The sequence below is a fragment of the Sabethes cyaneus genome, chromosome 2 (assembly GCF_943734655.1).
Source record: "Sabethes cyaneus chromosome 2, idSabCyanKW18_F2, whole genome shotgun sequence".
In the NCBI taxonomy this organism is placed as follows: domain Eukaryota; kingdom Metazoa; phylum Arthropoda; class Insecta; order Diptera; family Culicidae; genus Sabethes; species Sabethes cyaneus.
In genome coordinates, this window is record NC_071354.1 from 78471993 (window position 1) to 78497462 (window position 25470).

The window sequence follows — 25470 nt, forward strand, 5'->3', positions numbered from 1 at the left end:
CTCATTAGTAGATAAGTGAACGTTCACTTGGCTACTAATGGGCTACTGGCATTGTAGCACCGTACTGGTTGGCGTCGCCGATCAGGGTAGGGTAAGACTGTCCAGAACGCACCGGGGCGGGGGGGTAGAATGGCCCATGCTATTAATTGTTTAAAAACACGGAAACTATTTGGTAAAATTATGAATGCGCATTTTATTTTGGTGTAAAACAAGCTAATTCATAATTCTGTAGAATGTAAAAGCATCAAACATAGCCACATCCAATAAAATCAAGCGATTATCCGCGATCTCATTCCACATGTAAGAAATCACGGTTTTCTCTTAAGCTTTTACCACTAGTCGGTATGCAAATTTCATAATAAATACAGCCTATCTAATTGATATACTGTCATACTCGATGATTCATCACAAAAACGGCATTAACTAGGCATGTTTTTCACATACATATTGCAAAAAACTTCAAAATACAAAACAGGGGTAGGATGCATCACAGCGGGATCGAACAGTAATAAAATATTTTTAATTTGCAGTACATCTTTTGTTTCGGATTATTTATTAAAAATGTAGCAATATTATGTATTGTATAGGACTTAGAATTTGCCTTAAACCTAATTGTACATTGTTTAACGTACAATATTTCATCACACATCAGTTGGAGAAAAGTAGATGATTAAATTTTATTGCCAATTATGTTGAGATATGAACCCATTGTATCCCAGCAAACAAGCATATGTAACAAACGCTATAACGAACGCTTCCGCCATTGCGGCAGCCTAGTTTTAGGAGTTTATACAACACGTTATTGAATGGTAAATTTTTTGGTTGCGTTTAACGCCTAGCTGGGCAAACTTGGTGCATTTTGTCCACGGGCTTTGGCATTCTGCCTCACATAATGATTTTGACTCTTGCCAAAAATCGTCAAAAATAACAAAAAATGCTGGTTTTTGTTAAGAAATTTCACCAGGAGTAAGTGTAAAAAAAAATCCAAAGTCTTCTAGAAGTTGAAAAACGTGGAACAAACACACCGTTGCTCTGCAAAATGATGTTTTGCTTAAGCGGTGCATTCTGCACCACTTTTCGATACCTCATCCCAAAGCTTTTTCGCCGAAGATCTTCCAAATCTTTTTTTCTGTGCGAAAGATTTCCTGCAGAGCTACAACGGTTTTTAATTCATCCTCCCATTGCGGATCAGACGCTATGGTAAGCTGCTCCTAACCCGGAGTGCAGGCGCTCACTAGGTTGAGGAATGTAAAGCTGTCGAAAAGACGCCATGACTGGTGTGGCTTCTCGAGTGACAATACGAGAAGTAGACTTGCCAGTCAGGATAGACGCTCATAAGAGGCAAGACTCTTGTTCACACTCAGCATTCGCGTAACCGCGTACCACGTAAATTCCAAAATTCCCGTAAAAATACTTTTTTTGACGTTGGACTACGTCGTTGTTTACTATCTGGGACTGGGTAGCACTTTGTGAAAACGAAAATAGAAGTGTAACGTTGGAATGAAAGATTCCAAATGCTAATAACTACTAAACTACTCTACGAAACTGAACAATTTACATGTCGTTGGAAAGATAAAATGACCAGCAGTTTTATGGAGGGGCGAGAGAGCAATTTTATGGACGGAGTAAGAGGGGGGCTCCTATACCAATGAAACACAAATTTTCTCAAAACTCGAGAACTAATCAAGCAAATGGAGCCAAATTTGGCAAGTGGAGGTTTTAAAAGATAGGATTGTTTTCGATGGCGTACTTAGACCCTTCCCCTTCTAAAGGGGGGGGGGGAGGCTCCCATATAAATGAAATACAAATTTCTTCATAAATCGAGAACTAATCAAGCAAATGGAACCAAAGTTGGCATGTGGGTGTCTCAGAAGGCAATAATTTTTTCTATGGTGAATTGAGATTCTTTCCCTCTTTAGGAGGGGGGGGGGCTCCCATATAAATAATATACAAATTTCCTCATAACTCGAGAGCTAATCAATCAAAAGGAACCAAATTTGGCATGTGGGGGTTTTTGGAGGTAAGAATTTTTTCTATGGTGTACTGAAACCTCTTCGCATTTTAAGGGGGGGAGGGATCCCATACAAATGAAATACAAATTTTTTCATAACTCGAGAACTAATCAAGCAAATGGATCCAAATTTGGCATGTGGGGGTTTATTGAGCCATGAATTAATTTTATGATGGTTTGAGACCCCTCCCCCATGTGGTAGGAGGATAAGAACTCTCATACAAATAAAACAGAATTTTTTGCGTATGTGCCATATTTTCTGTTATGTAACAAGCGTTAAGCTGTGAAAGTAAACTAGAAAAACCTTCTCGGAGCAAAAAAGCAAAGCCATGAGTTTATACCGTCTTTAGACATTACCCTTCTTTATCGACAGACTTCGCAGCCGGCTGTTAGAGTACAGGAAACTTACGGGGCCAGTGCAACAATCCTGCTGACTCTAACTAGCAAGCACCGCCTAGCCGAGATTCGAACATACGACGACTGGCTTGTTAGACCAGCATCGTACCTTGAAGCTAGCTGGGCGGTTCTCGGAGCAAAAGACAGTGAATCGACGCCGTTACCTTATGTGCTTGTTGCCATTCATGTCAAAAGAGAAGGGCATTCGCCCTTTTGAAGGCCACAAGCGAGTAAAAGTAAGATTATTGAAACATGTCAGGCTACGCATAATCATATTTAATACAATAATCTGGAGGTCATTCATTACTATTTCAACCTTTATGGTGCACACAAGTGATTTTTAAAAGAAATCTTTTATGTCTCAATGGATGCAAGCATTGTATTTATGAACCCTCGTCCACATATTTTTAAAGCCACCATTGCATTTAATGAAGAATTGAAACTGCATATTTCGCTCTTCTCTTTTACACATTCACTTGAACAATGTCACTCACAGATTCTTATAAACATACATATGCCAGAAATGCAGTGTACAATAATCTTTGATCTACTGATCTGATATAGTTCTACGTCACCCATTCGTACAACCCTTAGGGCTGTATACCTTGTAGTTTTTGTAAAAGGGAACTACACTGACAATGTTAAACTGTCGTCCCTGCCGGTGTTTATTCATTTATTTATATATTGATTAACTGATTGTAGGCTTCGCTCGTTATCATCGTTAAAACTAATTAATCATCACATAAAATGTACATAAAACAATCTGAAACTACACCTAATTTGCTGCTTTGTTGTTTGAACATTAAAAGTTTCTCGATGATTATTATATATGGACATCATTCTATACACTGGTTCGTTTCTAGCATAGTTTTGGACTCTATTTGTCAGTTGAAAAGGCCTAACCCGCCTAAACGAAGAACGTCCATCGTACACGGTTATCTGACCCAACAGATACGGTGAGTTATACCTGCCTCTGAGTAGATCCTTTAAGAATAGAGCATCTGTGGTACGTCGTCTGCTCTCTAAGCTTTCCGTTCCAATCAGCATGCATAACGACTTGTAATCGGGCATCTTTCCAGACCAACCTAAATTCCAAAGGGCATAGCGTATATTTTTTTCTGAATTCGCTCGACTCGTTTCTTATGCACTTCATAACATAGCATGGTTGCCAAATTATGCTCGAGAATTCAATACCACTGCGTAGTAAGGAATTGTATAGAGTAATGATAGTATACGGGTCATTCAGATCTCCACTAAGGCGTTTGATTAAACCGAACAGTGAATTTGCTGAAGTTTTTGGAGCGTCTTAGTAGAATACGAAACCTAAAATAAAAAAAAGAAAACATATCCAATTTAATTCTACTATGTATATTTTATTCACGACAGACACGTATTTCGCCTACGACTTGCAGGCTTCCTCAGTGTCTGTTTTCGAACTACAGACACTGCGGAAGCCTGCAAGTCGTAGGCGAAATACGTATCTGTCGTGAATAAAATATACATAATAGAATTATATTGGATAAGTTTTCTTCTTTTTATTTTAAGTGAATTTGCTTTTGCTGCCGGTGAGCAAGGCAATCACAAAGAAAATGTATGGGGAAATTTGAACTTGGAATTTTTCGTTAATTTTTACTATTTAGTGCTTGAAAATGAAAATTGTAATAAAACCACATAATTGCTACATCTATTACGAAACCAGCTATATCCATTCATATTTGGCAGAGCTATCAGCGTTCAATATCTTTCATGTTTTCGTGACGCTCACATTTTTTTGTTTTTTTGGAATTACCCCCTGTACCAGCTACCTTTCTGAAAGACGTAGTCCTACGTCAAAAAAGAATTAAATACCTATACCCAGCTTAAACAGTTGCTTCTAATATCAATTCCCTTTTATAACTTTTCAGACTATATCCACCTTTTAAGTGATGTGACCAGATTGTTTCTAGATGAATGAGGCTTATTTGACAGAACAAAAAATGGTTCTGTAAAACATAACAAATATATTTTGGCAACATAATGCAAAACTGCATATATTTTTTAGCTGAATTTAACAATTATTCGTTTATAGAAATTCTTGAGAAAGTCTTCACAAATTACAAAAAATATCTTTCTCGCCTGTAACCTTTCTCTGAGTGTTTCAACATTCGTCTGGCACGACAAAAAAAATCAATGCGGAACACTTTCCGAGACGCTTGGTTATCCGGGACAACTCCTCCAAATCCCGGACTGTCTCGCAAACTTAAAGTGACAAACATCAATTTGACAAGTAATTCTGAAGTGATGATTTTCTCAAATAGGATGTGTCCAAATTTTGCATTCACCCTTATGAAAATTTCGTCTCGTCAGTCTCGAAAATAGTATTCGTTTTACTTAATCAAATACAAAATTTCGTATACAAAGTTTCATTGAAATCCGAGAAAACCGGGGGGTGGGGGCAACAGATTGCCGATTCTCTGCGGAATTGTTCTCATACAAAAACTACCAACCAACTCTTGCTGTAAGCATCCTGATCGAATTAGTAAATGCAACAGAGCTACTCGTACTCAAGCAATTTCCTGCTTGCATAATTGAGTTATATGGAAGTTTTCAGCACAAAAATTCAGCCCTAAAATTTCCTCCGTATCGTTTGCCAGATTTCATATAAGATTGAATGCGCAAGAATACCACCATAGCCAAGCAAAACTTTTGCCTAAAGATTTCGTGAGATAAATCAAACAACCCGGAAAACAATAGGAAAATATTTTCATCACGTATAAAAGAATAGTGCATTTTTACCGGAAAATGAGAAATAGTTCACTGCGGTGAACGTAGATAGAACGACACTGGGTGTGAAAGTCAAGAACAATTAATCAAATTTTATCAGCTGCTGTCCCGCAGGGGAACCGGATAATTCGCTTACTTCTCGTCGTGTCTGAAAGGGTACGCTGCCCAATGTTGGTGGTCGTTTTAAACTTATATGTTAAAAAAATTTTAACAGATCAACTAAATGTTGTTCTCAAAAATTTGGTTTTATAACATATATTGTTTTCCAATTTCTTGAAAATAATAGTAGATCGGGAATAAGAAGAAATACCAACATCAAGCCTAGGCAAAATTCGGACTGCTAGTAGCTCAGCGTTCGAGACTACCAACAGGAAAAATTATTCCATCCACACCAGAGAGCACTGAAAGGTCCGATAGGTGAAAGGTCCTGCTGGCGGAAATCGTTCGCCTTTCGAACGTAAAAGTTTACGACCTTCGTTCTTCGCCTTTTTCCGCTCATGTCATCGCTAACCCTGTCGGACCGTACTCACCAGCCGGTTGAGTTATAGAAGCCTGGCTCGATGATCCTAGAATTTTTGTAAATCCAAACGACCGGTTGATGTGCTTTCAAACTACATTCTTTTTATCAGTTGCTAACAATCAATCACTACTGATGAGCTCGTTATAGCTGCTGCACTCCACATCGGTTATTTTTTATTATTAATTATGATAGCTCAATACGGCTAGTTTTTCCGTATGAAAAACACTGCTAATCAAACGATAAATCACCTCGCGTATCACTTCGATTGCATCCATTCGTATGAAAAGCTGCACGCAACCACCAGTCTAGTCTTGCTTGGTTTAACCATCGCGAAGTTGACAGATTGTGGGTGCCGGAGCGCTAAATCGAGTTTGATTAATTACTGTTTAAACTTCATACATAATAAATTATTGCCGTAATTATACTTTCGCACAGTAGCAAACAAAAGAAAAATGTTAAAAATTGAAATCGATTGTAAGTCCATATGTTACGCATCGGTTTGATACAGAATTGAACTGCATAAGTGTTGATTTTATTTATTTTTTTATTGGAAAGATGCTCTACATTAATTCAGATTGATTGTTCGGCTTCGATGAATGAAACCGAGTCATTACACTTCACCGGTTCAATGTCACGCTTTACGATGGGAACCACAAAGCTAAATTCGATCGCGTATAAAGGCAAACTTGGTCCGATTAAATCGTACAACAACCACAACGTGCGCATAAGTGAATTTGCGTGTTACGTGCCACACCGGCAAACCGGCTGTCATCGACGGTTGCAAGCGTGGATTTATTGGTACGCCAGATAGCAATAATGTTTCCATTCGATTCGCACGAGCCCGTACAGTCGTCCCGTGACCGAACGAAGAAGGGACGGACCGCGACGGTTTCCCGCGACATCACTACACTGGCGTGCCCAGGCTGGGACACACTGGGGCACGTGCCCAATCTTCTTGATTATATTTAATGTAAAACAAATGATTTCTGTTACCCAGAAGTCCGCAGTTTCCAACTTAATCGGCCACTATGGTTCCAATAAATAAATTGTTTGCGTAAAAACAATTTCAGTTTCAAGTCCACCTTCAAGTCCAGTTATAAGTTAAATTTCTAGTTTAGTTTCAAGTGTAATTTAGACCCAATTTCTAGTTCAAATTCAATTCTAATTACAAAACGATTTCAAGCCCAATGAAGTCTAGTTTCAAGCTCCATTACAAGTACAATTTCAAGTGCATTATAAATTTATTTTATATCCAATTTCAATTTCTACTTTAAGTATAGACTTCAGCTGCAATGTCATTGGTAGCAAAAAGAGCACGGAGTAGCAACCATATAGCGCCATAAATACAAGGAATAAAGCTATACTTTCTTCAACAAAATTGTTGACAGTAAATAACTCTACAATTACCCTTACACTACTACTGTAATCAAATGTAGAGTAGAAAACTCCAAATGAAGCCTGACTTTAAATTCAATTTCAAATCTAATTTTACGCTCAAGTCTAATTTCAACTTTATTTCAAGTCCAACTTCGTTTTCTGCGACTGACGACAGTCCAAGAAGTAAAACACATTTAAGGAAGGTTTTCTGATTTACTACCAGCCGAACGGGGTGACATTGTGCCACGGTGGTGGTAAGATTGTGCCAAAAACGAACAATGTTTGTTTATAAAAATATGTTTGATCTATTGAAACTGTTGGCTCAAATTCAGAAGAATGTGAAATTCAATACATGTGTTCATAATTTAGGATGGAAAATAGATAATTATAGCGAACTATTTTGCTTTAATAGGGTTTCGAAGTTTGGGGTTAAAAATGCGCGGGACAGACGATAAATTTTCGATGCTTTGGATAAATACTGTAATATCAGACATTTGTTGAACATTTGACTGAATGTTAATTGTTGACAAGTGTTGCCGGCACTATCGGGAGGAATCAAACGAACACCGACCTTTAGCAACACGTACTGGTGCAACTTCAAAGTTGCAATTTATGTTACTTGTAAATAATTAGGTTTTAGTTTTCGTTTCATTTTAGACATAGGGGAGCTGGGGGTAAAATGAACACCCTTAGCAATTTCGCCATTTTCTCCCCCATGAACCAACCAAATGCTGAACGCACTATATGAATTGAAAGCTGAATTCATATTCCACGTAGCAATATATAAAGATGTTTGAAAAAGGACGATCTGTCATGAAAAATGTCTTTTTTTTCGAAACCGTCACATTCGAACCTGATTTTTTTCGTGTGGGTAAAATGAACATGCAGTGAGGGCAAAATGAACATGTCATGGAAAACTACTGTTAACATGCCGTTTGAATAAATTAAACATTATTTTACATTATCATTGTTCTACATAAGCCGTAGATATTCAACAGGGCTGTTGGAATTAAAATGGGACTCCACAAAGCTAACATAATGTATCTTCGCCACGTTCATACAATGCTTGACTTTTAACTCGCATGATTTTCCAACACTCGGCCATTTTCGAGAGACTCGATCATTTTTATTGCTTGAATTGTAATTATTTCGTGGCTGCTGATAAATGGAAAATAAAATATCATTATACACTGTTCATTTTGCCCCCATAGTGAGGTGTTCATTTTACTCCCAAAACACCAATTGTTTTCAAATGGTTACTATAAACAAGCAGTTGATAAAAAGGATAGTGATAAGCAAACAACACTAAATGATACCAATAGTCGAAATTTAATTTGTTTCGCCAAAATAGTTTATTTACTAATAGTGGAAATTACCATCGGCGTCAGATTTCAGCATATATTTTTTACTTTTTCAATTTTTTCACATTGGAAAGGTTATGATCACCACATATTGTCTCAAACAGCTTGAAATACCTCTAAGAGAAGATACCTATTGAACTGGAACAGATTTTAATCGGTTTACTGGGAATTTGGCTGCCTGTTCATTTTACCCCCCCTCTTCATTTTACCCACAGTTCCCCTACATTTTTATAGGTTTTTATAGGTTAACTTTTACTCCTTCGTTCTAACTATGCAGCTATCTTGCTCGCTGTCCTATATTTTCACAATTTCAAATTTATGATTTCAAATGTATCATTCCATTCATTTGCCTACCTTTTACTCGCACTAAAATTTTCAAACGCCCGCTCGATAATCTTTATGGCTATACTACTTCTTCTGGCTTTTAATCTCTCTAAATTATGTATATAACCAAGAAGGTATATACAGATGTGGCGATGTAGTGTTAGGGCAATGAAAAAAATTCATCATAGTGTGACGTCAAACTCCGAAAACCAATCCTATTGTCGTCCATTACTGATTTTACACTACTAATATGATCAAATGTCTTCTTTTTCCACACTTCTTTAAACCTCAGTGGTGTACAACAAGCTGTGACCAGGGTTGCCACATACACAGATTATTCTGTGTTTGACAGATATTTGAAAGGAATCGCAATGGGCAGATTTTTGCACAGATATCTTTCCTCACTGTACAGATGCCCGGATTTTTTCAACAAAAAACACAGAATTATATGTGGCATCCATGGCTGTGACTTAAGCTCTGTAATGTAAGTATGGCAATGAAAAAGTTCCGTAGCTTCAGCAACTTTGCCAGTCAATAACTAAACCAGCAGCCCGGAAATTTTAGGAAAAATGCATTGACTAAAAGTTTTGTTTTCATTTTTAGATCCAAAGTTGAGCGTTGAAAAGTTAAATTGCATCTCGAATGCTGCCAAAATATATGCAGAATTCAATAAAATCCGGTAAGTTTTCGAGGCAAAATATCGTGGCAGCCATTTTGTTCGATAGGTACGCACTTTGACAGTTCGATTGGTGCACCGTACTACCTCATTGCCATACTTTGTATTAGAGCACTAGCTGTGACGGTGAATAACACTCAAAAAAATCGGCACGTCAAATTTACGTGAAAACATAGATAGGGTATGTTGCTGCTACGTCGTAATTGCCTATTCCCGTCCTATCCAACACAAATGATTAAAAATATCAGCGATTTTTATGACACACAATGCAAAATTAGTTATTTTCTAATATTTTAGTTTGTTGACTATCATACACGATCAATCAAAGTGAGCTGAGATTTATTTAAATGCCATTTTTCATTAACGAATTCCTAGCAGCCTAATTTCCTACGTTTTTTCGTGCGACGTAGAAGAAAATGTCGACTAATCGTTTCAATTTCCGTCATTCATAGAATGAAAATAACTCCTGCAACGCATTGTTGTTAGTCTGCAGCCGGGAAAACTTGCATGACCTGCAGAAATTTTGCAGAATAACATTTGTCATGCCGTCCTACACAAATACATGCTACACAAATAACTTCTTAAACATTATTGTGATTTTTAGTTCGGACGATGAAAAATTTTGATGGACGAATTTTAAAACGGTACGACGAATTTAAGATATATAGTCAGTTGCGTAATTTGAGTAAAATGCTTCAATAATCGCTTTTTAGTGAATTCAAAGGGCACGGATCGGAAGGTAAGTGTGTTTGAGTGAAATCAGCAGCAGAATTTTTGGAGTATTCATTAAGTCCACCTAAGAAATGATGAAAATTAGAGTGGCTTTCCTTGCTACGACGGGAATTAGAAATAAACCCTAATTCTCATCCATCACACTTTTCAGGTAACATTCACGTTAACCTTTACGTCCCGACATAAAAAATGAAGGTACTTTCAGTTACACTTTTGGCTCTATCTCCACTGATTTTCAATCGATTTTTTTGCAACTAGTCTTAAAAGAACCACATTAGATTGGCTTTTGATGAAAAAATATGCTGGTAAATTACGATTCCATTTTACCGGAGATATTCCCGATCGCGGTGGGATTTTTTTTTTGACGTCATAAGTAACAGATGAAATAAAATTAGGAATCTGTTTAATTGAAAGCGCAAAAGTTACCCATTTTATTTGTAGTCACTAATAATGACTTTTATACTATCCTGTAGAGCGCTGGCTTACGCCTCACTCTCCGGAACATCCGTTGTCGGTTCTACCGGAACTCAAAAGTGGTCATTTAGTATTCTCTTCGAAAATATGGCAAATGGGGTGTCAAATGACAGAATTTTTTAACACGAGCTCTGTAGTGCATATTTGGAAGTATTTTGAGTCGATATGGACATTCCGGAACATCCGGCATCGGTTCTACCGGGCCTCAAAAGTGGCCATTTGGAATTCTCTTCGAAAACATGGCAAATGGGGTATCAAAGCACAGGATTTTTGAACACGAGCCCTTTAATGCATATTTGGATGTATTTTGAGTCGTTTTGGACATGCCGGAACATCCGGCATCGGTTTTACTGGAACTCAAAAGTGGTCATTTGGACCTTCGACCCTCGAGATCGGCGTGGTTCCAGCTAAAATCATTCCTTTCATTACTTAGTTATAAGATCGGGCATTGGGAAGCGGGTACTCGCGCCCCCTTCAACGGAATAGGACGGAAGACGAATCACAAAAAGAGAAAAATGTGGAAAAAAAGAAAACGAGAGTTAACAGAGATAAACAACGCAAACAACAAGGCAACCGGACAAAAAAAGATGAAGCACGGAAGAGATAAGAAAAAGGAGAAAAAGAGGATAGTTAAGAAAAAAGGAGAACACAGAAGCAAGAAAATGGAGAATCGAGTATAGAAAAAGAAGAAAACGGGACAAAACATGCAGAGAAAAGAAAATGAAAACGGTAGACAAAAGGGATAAAACGGAAAAGAAAAACAGAACGTAACTGAAAAGAAAGAAAATCCTGACATATTAAGAGGAAGCATAAAACAGACGAAAACAAAAGGCGGGATAAAAAAAAGTTAAACTGCGAAAAAAGACGAAACATCAGGACAGTGGAATGGAAAAATAGGAAAATCAGGACTCAGAAAAAGGGCAAAAAGCGGGACGGGAAAAAAACAGGAAAGGAACAAACAGCGCGCAAAGATGAGAGAATAACGAGCGAATAAAAAGAAAACCGATAGAGGAAACGAGGAAAAGGAGAAAATGAGATAGAAAAAATACAGAAGATAAAAGTGGAACACCGCAAAGGAAAACAAAAATGGTGAGCTAAAAACAGAATAAACGTGACAGAATAGACGGAAAAACATGGTACCAAGAAGAGGAAAAATGGAACAGGCAAAAACGAGAAACGAGAAGGAAAGAAGATAAAGAGTTGGAAAAACACAAAAGCTTGAAATCAAAAAGAGGGAAAAAGAAAAGAAAAATTACGGAAAATGGATAAGAAAATAAGAAAAAAATTATGAAAAACTGTACAGACAAAATGGGACAGAAAACGAAGAAAAACGGAACAATTAAACATGGAACAGGAAATTAAGGAAAACAGAAGAAAAAGAGGATAAACGGAAGGAAAGTGAGAGCTTAAACCAAAGTAACGGCACAGAAAAAATAAAAAAACAGCGCAAAAAATGAAAATAACTGGAAGTGAGGACTGGAAAAGAAATAAAAACAGAGCAGGAAAAAAGTAAAACGTATGAGAGAATAAGCTGAAAATGTCAATTATAATTTCAAGTTAAACTTCAAGTTCCAGTTAATCCAAATTCAAATCTAATTTATTGCCCAATGCCAAGTTCAATCGCAAGTTTGATTTCTACCCCAATTTCTAGTCTTATTGTATGCAATTTTAGATTCAATTTCAAGTCTTTAACTCTGCTTTCAAGACCAATTACAAGTATAATTTCAAATGCTATTCCAAGTTTAATCTCCAGTCCAATTTAAATCGAATTTAAATCCAAGTTATATCCAATTTCACATTTCAATTTCAATAGTGTGAAGTCAATAACGTGCATCGTGAATTCCAATTTCAAGTCAAATTTTAATTTTAAATTCAAATACAAATCCAAGTCTATTTTATTTCCAATTTTAAGTAAAATTTCAAGTCCAATTTCAAATAAAAATTTTAAAGTCTGTTTTACGTCCGATTTCGAGTTTAATTCCAAAAAACTCTCATTCCCAATTACTCTAAATTTAAGTCCAATTTTAAGTCCAATTTACAGTTCAATATGTAGCAAAGCTTTAGGCCCAAATTAGTCTAAATTCAAATTTAATTTGATGTCCTTTGACGGTATATTTATGATAAGTAATAACTCACCATCCTACGATTATAGGGTATGTTGCTGCTTCGTCGTAATTGCCTATTCCCGGCCTATCCAACACAAATTATTAAAAATATCAGCGATTTTTATGAAACACAATGCAAAATTAGTTATTCCCTAATATTTTAGTTTGTTGACTATTATACGCGATCAATCAAAGTGAGCTGAGATCTATTTGAATGCTTTTATTCATTAACCCTTTATAAGGTCGTGGCAATTATTTTGCCACCAACGAAAAATATTTGTTTTGCGTCTATAATGACATCAATATAATTTTAGAAGCAAAATAACAAATTTTTGTTGGTGGCAATATAGTTGCCACTGCCTTATAAAGGGTTAAAGGATTCCTTGCAGCCAAATTTCCTACGTTTTTTCGTGCGACGAAGAAGAAAATGTCGACTTATTGTTACAATTTCTGTCATTCATAAAATGAAAATAACCCACGCAACGCACTGTCGTTATTCTGCAGCCGGGAAAACTTGCGTGACCTGTAGAAATTTTGCAGAATAACATTTGTCATGCCGTCCTACACAAATACATGCGCGCTAGCTTCGTAAACATTATTGTGTAGTTGGGATGATGAAAAATTTTGATGGACGGATTTCAAAACGGTACGACGAGTATAAGATTTATATCTTAGCCAGTTGCGTAATTTGAATAAAATTCTTCAATAATCGCTTTTTAGTGAATCCAAAAGGGCACGGATCGGAAGGTTAGTGTGTTTGAGTGAAATCAGCAGCAAAACTTTTGAAGTATCCATTAAATCCACCTAAGAAATGATGAAAATTAGAGTGGCTTTCCTTACTACGACGGGAATTAGAAATAAACCCTACTTCAACTTTAGGCCACAACATTCTTCTAAAAGATCAGATCACCCACCTTCTGTTTATGTCTAGGTACGCTCGTTAGTGCTCGTTATAGAGAACCGTGTGCTGGATTTCGACCGACAGAAAATAGTTTAAATTTCAAATCCAACAAATTAAGCGATATTTGCTCACACAGCAGACAGCTCGGAACAATTGCTGAGCAGCTAATCGCGTGATGCGACAGCTTAATTTGAAATATAAAAAGTTCACCTTCAGTTCGGAACTAGCCGGGCTGGCTGGTCTGGTCTGGAACGCTATAGTGTTTCAGTTTGGACCCTTTTCATGTTCTATTAAACATGCACGCCATCAAGCCAGCAAGCGTAGAGGAAGTGGTGACGAAATTTCTATCGTGATATGTAAAATTGCAAAACGTGATTGTAAATGAGAAATTAAATCAATTCTAATATGTTTTTTTTTGTGTCACATTTACAGCAACGAAGCATTCAACGGCACGTGATTTACGGTCCTGTCACATTTCAGTCCCAAAATGGAAATATGATGAGCTCATAATAAACAGATTCGATTTACCACATCGATAGTTTTATTTACCACATCGTGATGAACTTGAGAGCCTTGCCGGCTGCCTCCGTGAAACTTGCTTTCTCCGCGCAGCAAAATAGATTAAATTGTCGCCCGGGAGCAAAGTTTCGCCATCCGTCACGTCCTTCCGCTTCAACACTCAAATTCACAAGAACATTCGCTGGCGTTTGTGACGCTGCTGCTGTTGCTGCTAGGATAATGTATAAGAATCATTAATTCCAGCCCCGTTCCGGCAGGATGATGAACCATAACAAGCAGACAGTGTTGTTTGGCTGCCAAGACCTGCGAAACGTGATGATGCGCACGGTTTTTCACCTCCTATTTTGAGTGCTACACCACACCGCGTGACGCGACGCGACGCAACCAACCGGACACCGGAGGGGAAGAACAGAAACCTTGGTGGTGGTGATGGTTGCTGTTATTATCAAATTCCTATTTGTCTCCTATCGCCAGGCAGACTCCGACGACAGACACGTACCGCACTGTTGCTGACAAGTGGCACAAATTAGGTCTGACTGATTGCGATGAAGAAACGCAGATCTATGCCGAGTTGTCGCCGAATTCCAGTGAATAACAAGAGGGTCTTGCTAGGTTACTTGATACATGAGATACTCATCATAGAAATTTTTGCAATGAAAGCAAATATTTATTTCATTTCATTTGTTTGCTTTTATTAGCAAAAATTGGATCATTAAACCTTCATTCACTTTCTATCACTTCATTGGTTTCACCATCATGCTCTCCATTGCATGCAAACTGAATCGTGCGAACTTTAACAGGTAGTTTACACCGTCTTATGCACTTCTCAGGTAACTTAAAAAAGCTTGAATCAAACACACAAAGGCGAAACAAAAATCATCAAATATCAACCTTATCCGCGGCAACTATAGGTTCGAACTAAACCAATGACGCACGGTCTCAGTTGAAGCCTCATTCAGCGAACGATGACTACAATCGCACGTGAAATCGATTGCTACGGTCGATTGTGCAGGGCACTCGAGATTCGATTGTGAGAAAATGGCAGCAAACAGTTTGCGCTATCTAGGTATTGTCGATTCTTGCTGCAAAGAAAGGTTTTGAAATTTGATCAGGAAATGTGGGAAACCATAGAGGCGACATATGTACACCCACGGACTGGCTAATGTGAAATAATTTCTCTGGCTTGACCAATGTAGCCGCAGTTCAGGAATAAGGAATAATATCTGGATGATTTCGTGTTTCGTGATTTATAGTCATTTTTCGACAAAATAATTGACCGCGCGTTTCCCTGTACAGCATGGATTCTTGAAGAAGAAAGCAGTGGTTACGAACCTTTGCGAGTTCAGCTCACTGGTCCTGGATCGCATTGCGAGTAGTTTTCAAATGGATTGCATTTACACAGACATGAGCAGACTATTTGATGCTGTTAGTATTAATAGCATCTAAGAGGCAGCTAAAGACTTCGGTATTCGAGACTTATGATATACCAGATCGTATCTCAAAAATAGAATAAAACCCGATTTTTTAAACTTTCCCATTTACCGTACACTCAGGAGTATCACAAGGTAGCCACTTAGGACCATTACTGTTTGTGATTTTAATTAACAAACTGCCGGAAGTTATCTCACACGCAACCGTTTTGACGTATGCTGACGACGTGAAAATCTTTTTTCCCATTAGAACCATGGATGAATGGCTGAAATGGCAAGTCACATTGACATTTTGCGCTTTTCAGGAAATTTTGCCGTTACCTTGATAATTTGTATGCAATACTGTCGATCTACAAAGGTCCTGTCAGAAGTAAACTGGATTTTGCTAGAAGAGATTTGTAAGGCTCACTTTTAGGAATCTCGGATGAAATGGAGAAGATCTACCACCGTACCACGACCTCTATTTTTTGGTGAACATCGACACGGTTCACTCGGGGCATCCTAGCTGAGGAGGAACCTTTGACCATGCGATTCACTCGCGTTCAACGACAGAAAGAAAAAATCCGATGCCGCTAGTTATGACGTATTCCAGCCGAAAAATCTTGATGTGGTGAAAAGGGCTTTCGTCAAACAATTAGCATCCAAAGCCTCAGACTCGTCGACTACGAAAACTGGTGAAGCACAATGGGCCGGCATCAAGTTCGAGGTACGCTGGATAGGACTTTTAAACAGTGTTGTAGAGTATACGAGACTTGAGAGCCTGGGCCAGCATCCTAGCTGAGGAGGAATAAAGAGCTGCCGCTAATGGAGACATTTCTTACCACCTTAGTGATGTTACAGCCAATGTAAACATGTCGCTCAAGAACAAAGTTGGCCAGTTACTGACCAATCGTACGGACCAGCTTAAAAGTTGGACTGAACACTTTGGACAATACTTCCAAGTCTCAAGTGTTGCAGGCCAACAAAACCAGCGGCACGTGACGACAATTGGCGTCGCATCAATCAAAGCACCAAGAAGTTTTGAAAGCTATGCCAAGTCTTGTCAACTCGAATGATGCATCAACTCTTCAGCAATATTTGGGAAACTACGACGATTCCTATGGACTTGTCGCAGAACACCTACTTGGTTAAAGTCGCCAATAAATAAGACCTATCCGAATGTAGAAACTGGCTCGGCATCATGTTGTTTTGTATCACTCGTAAAGTACTCTGTAACGTGATTCCTAATCGGACCAAGGAGTACATAGATGCAGCCGTTTCTGACTGATCGAACATGCCAACAAATTCCAGAACTTGCGTATTTGGAGTTTATTTGGAAAAAGCTTCGGACCGACTAAACCACGAGAACATCTGAGACACAATAAGGTACACTAAGGCATTAAAGTATCCCAGATTAGTAGGAGGTCTACCCACCAAAATCTCCATCGCCAAATTGAAGAGTACCAGGCCAAAGGGTATGCCCATAAGGCGACACCCGCTGAGCTTGTGAAGGCTGACTCACGCAGGATATGGTACCTTCCATTAGGAGCAGTCATCAAGCCCAAGAAACCTGGGAAGGTCCGTGTCATTTGGGACGCAGCTGCCAAAGTTGACGGTGTCTCGCTTAACTCTGTTCTGCTGAAAGGTCCTGATCTATTGTCCTCGCTCCCCGGTGTTCTTTTTCGCTTTCGCCAGTTCCAAGTGGCAGTGAGTGCGGATATCCAAGAAATGTTTCACCAGATCCGCATTCGGGAGGTCGACAAACATTCACAGCGATTCCTGTAGCGCTCTAACCCTGCAGAGAGACCCGAAATTTTTCTCATGGATGTTGCAACATTCGGATCCTCTTGCTCACCTGCTTCCGCGCAATATGTGAAAAATTTAAACGCTAGGAACCATTCTACTCAATTTGGACGGGTAGCGCAGGGAATAATCGACTGTCACTACGTTGACGACTATCTAGATAGTTTTGAGAGTATGGGAGAAGCGCGACAAGTTGCAGAGCAAGTGAAGCTAATACATCGTAATGGCGGATTTACTTTGCGAGGATGGCGTTCGAAAATCGACGTATACTCGAAGCGTTGGGAGAAGTAGATAATACGACCTGTAAGAGTCTAGCTTTAGGAGGTGATAAATGTGTTGAGCGCGTTCTGGGAATACTGTGGACGCCCACTACCGATGAGCTCAGTTTCTCGACGCAAATGAGTATGGAAGTTCAGACATTGCTCAACAATGGGGATCGACCCACAAAGCGACAAATATTAAGGTGTGTTATGTCTCTCTTTGACCCGTTGGGATTACTTTCGCCATTTGTAGTCCACGGGAAAGTACTGATTCAAAATACCTGGCGAACGGGAGCAGAATGGGACCAGAAGGTCGACGATGTATCGTTCGAGCTATGGCAAAAATGGATCAAAATGATCGATTTCATCTGTACCGTCCGCATTCCCAGATGTTACTTTAAACAAGCAACGGCCGAAACATATAGTAACACGCAGATGCATGTATTCGTCGACGCCAATGAAAAGGCTTACGCTTGTGCCGTGTATTTTCGCACAGTAGATATCGACGGTTATGCTCAATGTGCTCTGCTGGCGGGGAAAGCCAAGGTGGCACCTGTCAAACCTAGGTCCGTGTCAAGATTGGAGCTTCAGGGATGTGAGCTTGGAGTGCGATTAGCAAAACATCTACAAGACCATCACTGTGTTCCAATAACCAAACGATTCTTTTGGACGGATTCAACAACTGCGTTGTCTTGGATCCGCGCAGATCCACGCAACTATAGACCTTTCGTGGCTCACTGTATTGGGAGAATACTGGATTTGTCGCATGTGAATGAATGGAGATGGATATCATCGAAACTTAACCCGGCGGACGAAGCAACCAAATTGGAAAAGGGCCCGTATTTCAGTGATAAGAGTAAATGGTTTGTAGGGCCAGACTTTCTGCGTTTGCCGGAAGAGGAGTGGCCACGTCCAGTACAATTAATCGTAGCAACGACCGAAGAATCCCGAACTTCAGCGATGTTCCATGCAGCTGGCACGCCTGTCATCCGTTATGAGCGATACAGTAGATGGGAAAGACTCCACAGAGCAATGGGCTACGTATTTCGATTCATGAATAACACTCGATCCGGACATTTGAAAGTCTTCGGGCAACTTCAGCAAAACGAACTACAAGCAGCTAGCGATATGATTTTCAAGCAAGTGCAGTATGAAACGTATACGGAGGAAATCATGATCTTAGAAAAGAACGAGTCTAAACCTGAAACGCAAAGGCAGGCTATTGACAAAGATAGTAGTCTATACCAATTCATGCCGGTTATAGACGATCGCGGTGTGTTACGACAAGGAAGTCGAGCGAGGAAAGCTGAGCATATGCCATTCGATGCCAGATACCCCATTTTGTTACCGAAAGATCATCCAGTGACGATGCTACTAGTTGATTACTATCATCGAGTTTACCGACATGCCAATCTGGAAACGGTGGTCAATGAAATGCGTCAACGCTACATGATTCCGAGGCTTCGCGTAGTTATAAAAACCGTATCCCGAATGTGTCAATATTGCAAGCTCCGTAGAAGTAAACCAGGAACACCACCGATGGCCCCATTACCGTCAGCGCGTCTAGCTTATCAAGTCCGCCCGTTCAGCTACACCGGAGTCGATTACTTTGGACCGCTGTCGGTAAAAGTAGGAAGGTCTAACGTCAAACGCTGGATCGCACTGTTCACCTGTCTCACTATACGTGCGGTACACCTTGAAGTCGCTTATGACTTATCCACAGCTTCCTGCATTAGGTGCGTTAGGAGATTTGTTGGTCGTCGCGGTCCACCAGTAGAGTTTTTTAGTGACAACGGAACGAATTTTCAAGGCGCTGAGCGAATTCTTCGTGAGCAGATAAACGTGGGACTGTCGGCCACATTTACCAGTGCAGCTACCAAATGGAATTTCATTCCCCAGGGGCCCCGCACATGGGTGGTGCGTGGGAACGTTTAGTTCGATCGGTCAAGACTGCAATGGAAGATGCGTATTCGGATAGGAAGTTAGACGATGAAGGGTTACAGACTTTGGTCGTGGAGGCGGAGAGCTTGGTGAACTCGAGGCTTCTGACATATTTACCGCTAGATTCAGAAGAATTCGACGCACTTACTCCGAACCACTTTCTACTCGGTAGCTCTGCGGGGTTGAAGCAGCCGGTATCTATTGAAGGCCTCTCCAAACCGTTGGTTGCTGGAGTACTTGCCAGTTATTCGTAGGCAACCAAAGTGGTTTAACGAGACTCGTTCAGTGCAAGAGGGCGATCTGGTTCTAATCGCTGATGAAGGAAGGCGCAATGAGTGGATACGGGGACGAATTGCTGAGGTTGTGCGAGACGGCAAAGGAAGGGCTCGTCAGGCAACTGTGCGAACTACCAACGGTCTGTTGCGTCGTCCAGTGACAAAGTTGGCATTAATAGAGGTAGCTGAAAGTGCAGTCTGCAAGATGCACCGGGGGGAGGATGTTGATAAACCGGTTTGAACAACCCTGTTCGAACCAACAACCCAAACATGCCATTCTCTACGTCTACGTGACTTGCTGCTCTACATGCCAGTCTTTCAAGAGTAAGCTCTAAAAGTTTCCACTAGATCTGACAATTGATTAATTACACGTGAACCTAAATGCTAAAATTATAATTCTACATTAATAAGTAAAGTGCAGGTGCAGGAAGATCTATTCGCTATTTTCTTTGATTTCTCCAGCTTCGTGTGAGGAAAACTAATAAATATAAATATATAATAGTGAATAAAGCTAAAAATTAATAGTATAGGCCTAGGATAGCGCGCCGTGAATATTTCATCGGATTTCAGATCGAGATTATCAGTAGAAACAGAAAACTTGAATTTGTAAGTAACCTGCACATCTGTTGCTAATAGCTACTAATAATAATAATTGCAGTTGAGCTGCATCGATTGATCTGCTACAAAAACGAGTTTGATTCCCTTAAACAACAGTTCCAATTTAACAATGAAGCGATTGAATGAACTCGACCTGGTCGACGACATTTTCGTGCTCTACCAACGGCGATCTGATACGGTTATATATGGACAAGTTCCGGAGACTTCCGGGAACACACAGACCAGTGGCCAGTTTTGTCCATAAACAAAAACTTATCGTGCGGCACCTTAAATCACACTAGAATTCAATAACTAGATCAATGAAATCCAAATTTGCTATCTAGGCTCAGGTTTGGTCATATCTAAACATGTTTGGGGGACTCCGGCAAACCCTAGGAAATGACCAATTACGAACATGAACCAAAACTCATCATACGACACCTTAAATCAAACTAAAACTTTTAAAATAGATCCAAGGAAGCTAAATTGAGTACCAAGAACCACAATGGCCAATTCCGAACATGTCTTTATTATTAAAAATGTACCACATTGTGTTATTGACTTCCCAGAGGTTCCCGGGGTCCCCCAAATACGTCTAGATATGACCAAATCTGAGCCTAGATAGCAGATTTGGCTTCTATTTATCTAGTTATTGAATTCTAGTGTGATTTAAGGTATCGCACGATAGGTATTTGTTCATGGACGAAATTGGCCACTAGTCTGGGTGTTCCCGGAAGTCCCCGGAGCTTGTCCAGATATTACCAACGTGGTGCTAGGCAGTTGATCTGACTGTCAGTGATCTAGTTTTCAAATTCTAGCGTAATTTGAAGTGTCGCATGATAAGTATTTGTTCATGTTCGATACTGGCTATTTTCCACAGCGATAACTTAATCCGGAACCTTTTCGCTTAGTTCCAATACAGCGTAAAACTCCTAAAATGGTCGGTAATGGGCATATGTTGCCTAAAAAATCAATACCGGCTGTGATTTACGTTCATTTTGGAAGTCTCATTGAAGATTTTTATTTACTTTATATGAGCAATCTGCCCTTTGGAACTTAAAAAGGGCGTAAATCAAAAATTCGTCGATCGATTTTTTTAAAAATTGGTTCAGGGATGTAGGATGGCAATACAAACCAACTGGCATTTTCCGTTTAAATGGCCTATTTTATTTTTTTAGTACCGGTATTTTGAACACCGTGACAGGTTAACTACGTAGAACTACGAAGAACACGAGCAGCTTCTCAGAAGTTCTAGCAGAAACTCAACCAATCTCGCAAAGACTTTGTACCGCGGGCCGAAACGTGCAGAGATAAAGATGGAGGTATCTTGACTGACGACCGTGCGGGCATCGACCGGTGGAAGAAGCACTACGATGAACACCTTAATGGCGTGTAGGCGGTAAACCATGATAGTGGAGGAAGTGATCTCATTGGTGCAGCAAGTAATGGAGATGTACCACCCCCATCGATAAGGAAAATTAAAGATGCTATCCAGCGGCCGAAGAACAACAAGGCGTCAAGTTATTTGCAATCTACAAGAAAAGTGATAAGCTGGATTTTGAAAACTACCGAGCGATCACTATCCTGAATGCCGCCTACAAAGTGCTAACCGAAGTCATGTTCTAGCGACTATCGCCAATAGCCAATAGATTTGTGGAAAGTTATCAGGCCGGTTTCATGGAGGGTTGGTCTACAACAGACCAAATCTTCACCCTGCGGCAGATCCTCCGGAAGTACTACGAATTCTGAGTCCCCAGCATCACCTGGTCATTTATTTGAAAGCCACATATGATAGTGTGAACCGACAAAAGCTATGGAAATTTCTGGACGAAATCCGATTTCTTGGTAAGCTTACTAGACTTATCATGGATACGATGGATGGGATCTAGTACTATATGAGAACCTCATTTGGATTGTCAAACCCATTCAAATTTTGCAGGACACTTCGACAAGAAGATGGTCTTTCGTGCCTGCTATTCAACATTGCGCTTGAGGGTGTTATAAGTCGAGCGGCGATCGAAATGTGGGGCACGATTTTCAATAAATCCAGTCAATTTATCTGCTTTATTGATGACGTGGATGCTGTCGGCAGAACATTTGAGGGGAAGATCAGACTAAACATCAGACTAAAACGCAAAGCCGAGAGGATTGGGTTGGAGATAAATACGTTTAAAACAAAGTATATGCTGGCGGGGAGGACCTAGCGCGACGAGGCCCACTTAGGCCGTACCGTAGTATTCGACGGGGATGAGTTTGAAGAAGTCGACGAGTCCATATACCTTGGCTCACTGGCAACAGAGGACAACAATATCAACCGTGAGATTGAAAGGCGTATTATCAGCGGAAGTTAGGCCTAAACATTTACGGTCGAACAATCTGAGGTCCCGTACAAAGTGCACACTGTACAAAACGCTAATTAGACCGGCTGTTCTCTAAGGGCACGAAGCGTGGACACTGCTAGAAGAGGACCTACGAGCACTCGGAGTTTTCGAATGGCGGGTGCTAAGAACCATCTTTGGCGGAGTGCAAGAGAACGGTGTATGTAGGCGAAGAATGAACCATGAGCTAGCGCGTCTCTACAATGAACCCAGAATTCAGAAAGTGGTTAAATCTGGACGTTGGATATGTTGGCAAGACATGTTGCTAGTATGCCGGACAAATATCCTGCAAAAATGGGTTTCGCAACGAATCCGGTAGGAACAAGACGAAGAGGAGCACAGCGAGCTATGTTATGCTACGCAGGCCTTGTCATAAAACATTAGACCAATTAAGAAAAAGACTTATAAAACTATATTCGTAACTGATAAAAGTAATATCATACCATTCAAAAACATTCGTAGACTTATTGTCTATCGCAATTGTTGTAATAACGGATGGTTCGTATTTTGTACGAGAGTACATTCGTAGCATATCTTGCATTAAAATCAATTTGATGTACGGTTGTTGTCTGGCACCGTTATCGCCAAATGCGGATTGCGAAGATTGCATGTAAAAGAAAATAGACTTGTGCAATTATGACCTATTTAGTATGCAGTAGTCGTGGTCTTTCGATACCATGTATTTCTAGAAACCGTGCAAAAAAATCCGTGTAAAAAAATCCATGCACAAAAAGAATTGGGTGTATTTGATTTTTACAGGTTTTAAGGTTCAAACACGAATTACTGCATTTTTGGATGTCAAAAACTTGCTCAAAATGACTTTATTGAAATTTATTGTGTTCTAATAGATAAAAAGAATGAAGTGAAAACAGTTACATGATCAGAATTTTGGATTTGAGCATAAAAACTGCTCCTTCAATTCAATGATTCGTGTTTCAACCTTAAAAACCGTGAAGGTCCCACAATTAAAGTTACTACAACGAAAGCTTTGTCTCGATACTAATTGATTTTATCGTGGATGACTCCCACTATCCTTTCATTATCAGTTTGATATCGACAACTTTCAAGCGCCGCCCAATCGAAATGACTAACAGAAATATTTGACTGGAAGCAAACAGAGACGTCAATGAAATAACAATTACAGAATGTTTTTCATTTTTCGTTTTGAGCATCCACCAGCAATTCTGCGGATCATTCGATGAATCAATCAAGCTTTCTGTCATGTATTGTTGTCACAGTGTCTTTCGAGGTGTTCGTACAAGTGAATCCGGCATATGATTGGTAGGTATCTAGACCGGTCGAGTTTGATTAATCATTGAATAGCACAGTGTGACAGTGTGACTATCTTATCGCAACTGTTTTTGTGACTTCATTCCAAGTGTCAAGTTACCGTATGTTCCATATTGAAAAACTTGTTCAGAAATAACACCTGCCAGGTATTTATTGCTGGTCTAAATTGTATATACTGAATTGTTAACAATCAGGTGTCAACGTAACGTAGTCAAACATAAAACAGAAAAATCCATCAAAATACTTACTCACTAGCAGTATCTACCGTATCTGTGGGAAACTCACCTAGAAAGAGAAGAAGAAAATAAACTTTAAAATATACAGCAACTTCGGATAATGTAAAAAGTGCAATACATTAATTATTAATTCTAAAAATATAGATTCAACTGATTTCTAGTCTTAAAAGCAAAACTCCCATTACATTGTAACTGTTTAGAGTCTATGAATAAAACAACAGTTGGAGCGTAGCAAAATGCAAATGAAATTAGTTTCTCAGTTTTTTTTCTGCTGTCTAATAACTGAACAATCAACAGAATGTTGAACGTAGGCTATCAACAAACACGCAGACGTTTCAACGAGCTGTCGATAACATTATCACAGTAACGGTACCACTCTTGTGATGCTAGCAGCAGCGTCCACATACTGCAATTAACTGGTGCATTGTTAATCACTTTACAATGCATCCCGTAACTTTGCAAGTTCACGAGGGAAGATGCCACGGTTGGTTGATCTGTGCGTTTCTGCCAGGAGAGTACCTAATTTGATTATAGGAACTAGATCATAATTACTCTAATTTTCTCCTAGCTTCAAAGGTGCGGAATTGCTTCGCTGTTGTCGAATTGAATTTTTTTTTTTTGCATTTCACTTAGCAAACATGACAGAAAAAAGTGTGAACCCAAGAAGTTGGTTTGCATTTAACTTGGACAAACAAACCTTCGGGAAAATTTTGAATCAACTGATACAGTGAACGTTTCACTTTGCTAGGTATCTACCAACAGTATCTTCGAATCAAATCAAAAACAAAAAAAACTGCCACCCGTTTTCATCCGAACAACAAAGCGCGGCAATTTGAACGGTACACTTTCATCGCCACTTTTCCGTGGATTTTAATAGCCGGAACATACCCATCGCCGCTGGGCAGCTTCAGCAGCTTTCCTCGCCGGCTAACTAGAGCATTTCAAATGCTACGCTTATCGCAGATCCCATCCGGGCAGAACATCTAGCCCACATTCGGCGGCGGCGGCGGCGCCTTGCAATGGCCCGGCCAGCCTGCAGTAAGTGGAACGGCAACGTTTCCTTCTCAGTGATCAAATTGCGCGGTTACTATGATCCACGGTTTTACGCGGTCCATGTTCATG

General features: G+C 39.7%; 2 protein-coding genes across 2 annotated transcripts in view; one reads left to right on the forward strand and one right to left on the reverse strand.

Annotated features, from left to right (window-relative positions):
* Positions 1 to 25470, reverse strand: part of LOC128737225 (myosin-IIIb-like) — a 157564-nt gene that overhangs the window by 99036 nt on the left and 33058 nt on the right. The gene's annotated exons all lie outside the window — the stretch shown is intronic.
* Positions 17617 to 19566, forward strand: LOC128735618 (uncharacterized). The gene has a single exon (XM_053830102.1). The coding sequence runs from the start codon at positions 17617 to 17619 to the stop codon at positions 19564 to 19566; it is 1950 nt and encodes a 649-aa protein (XP_053686077.1).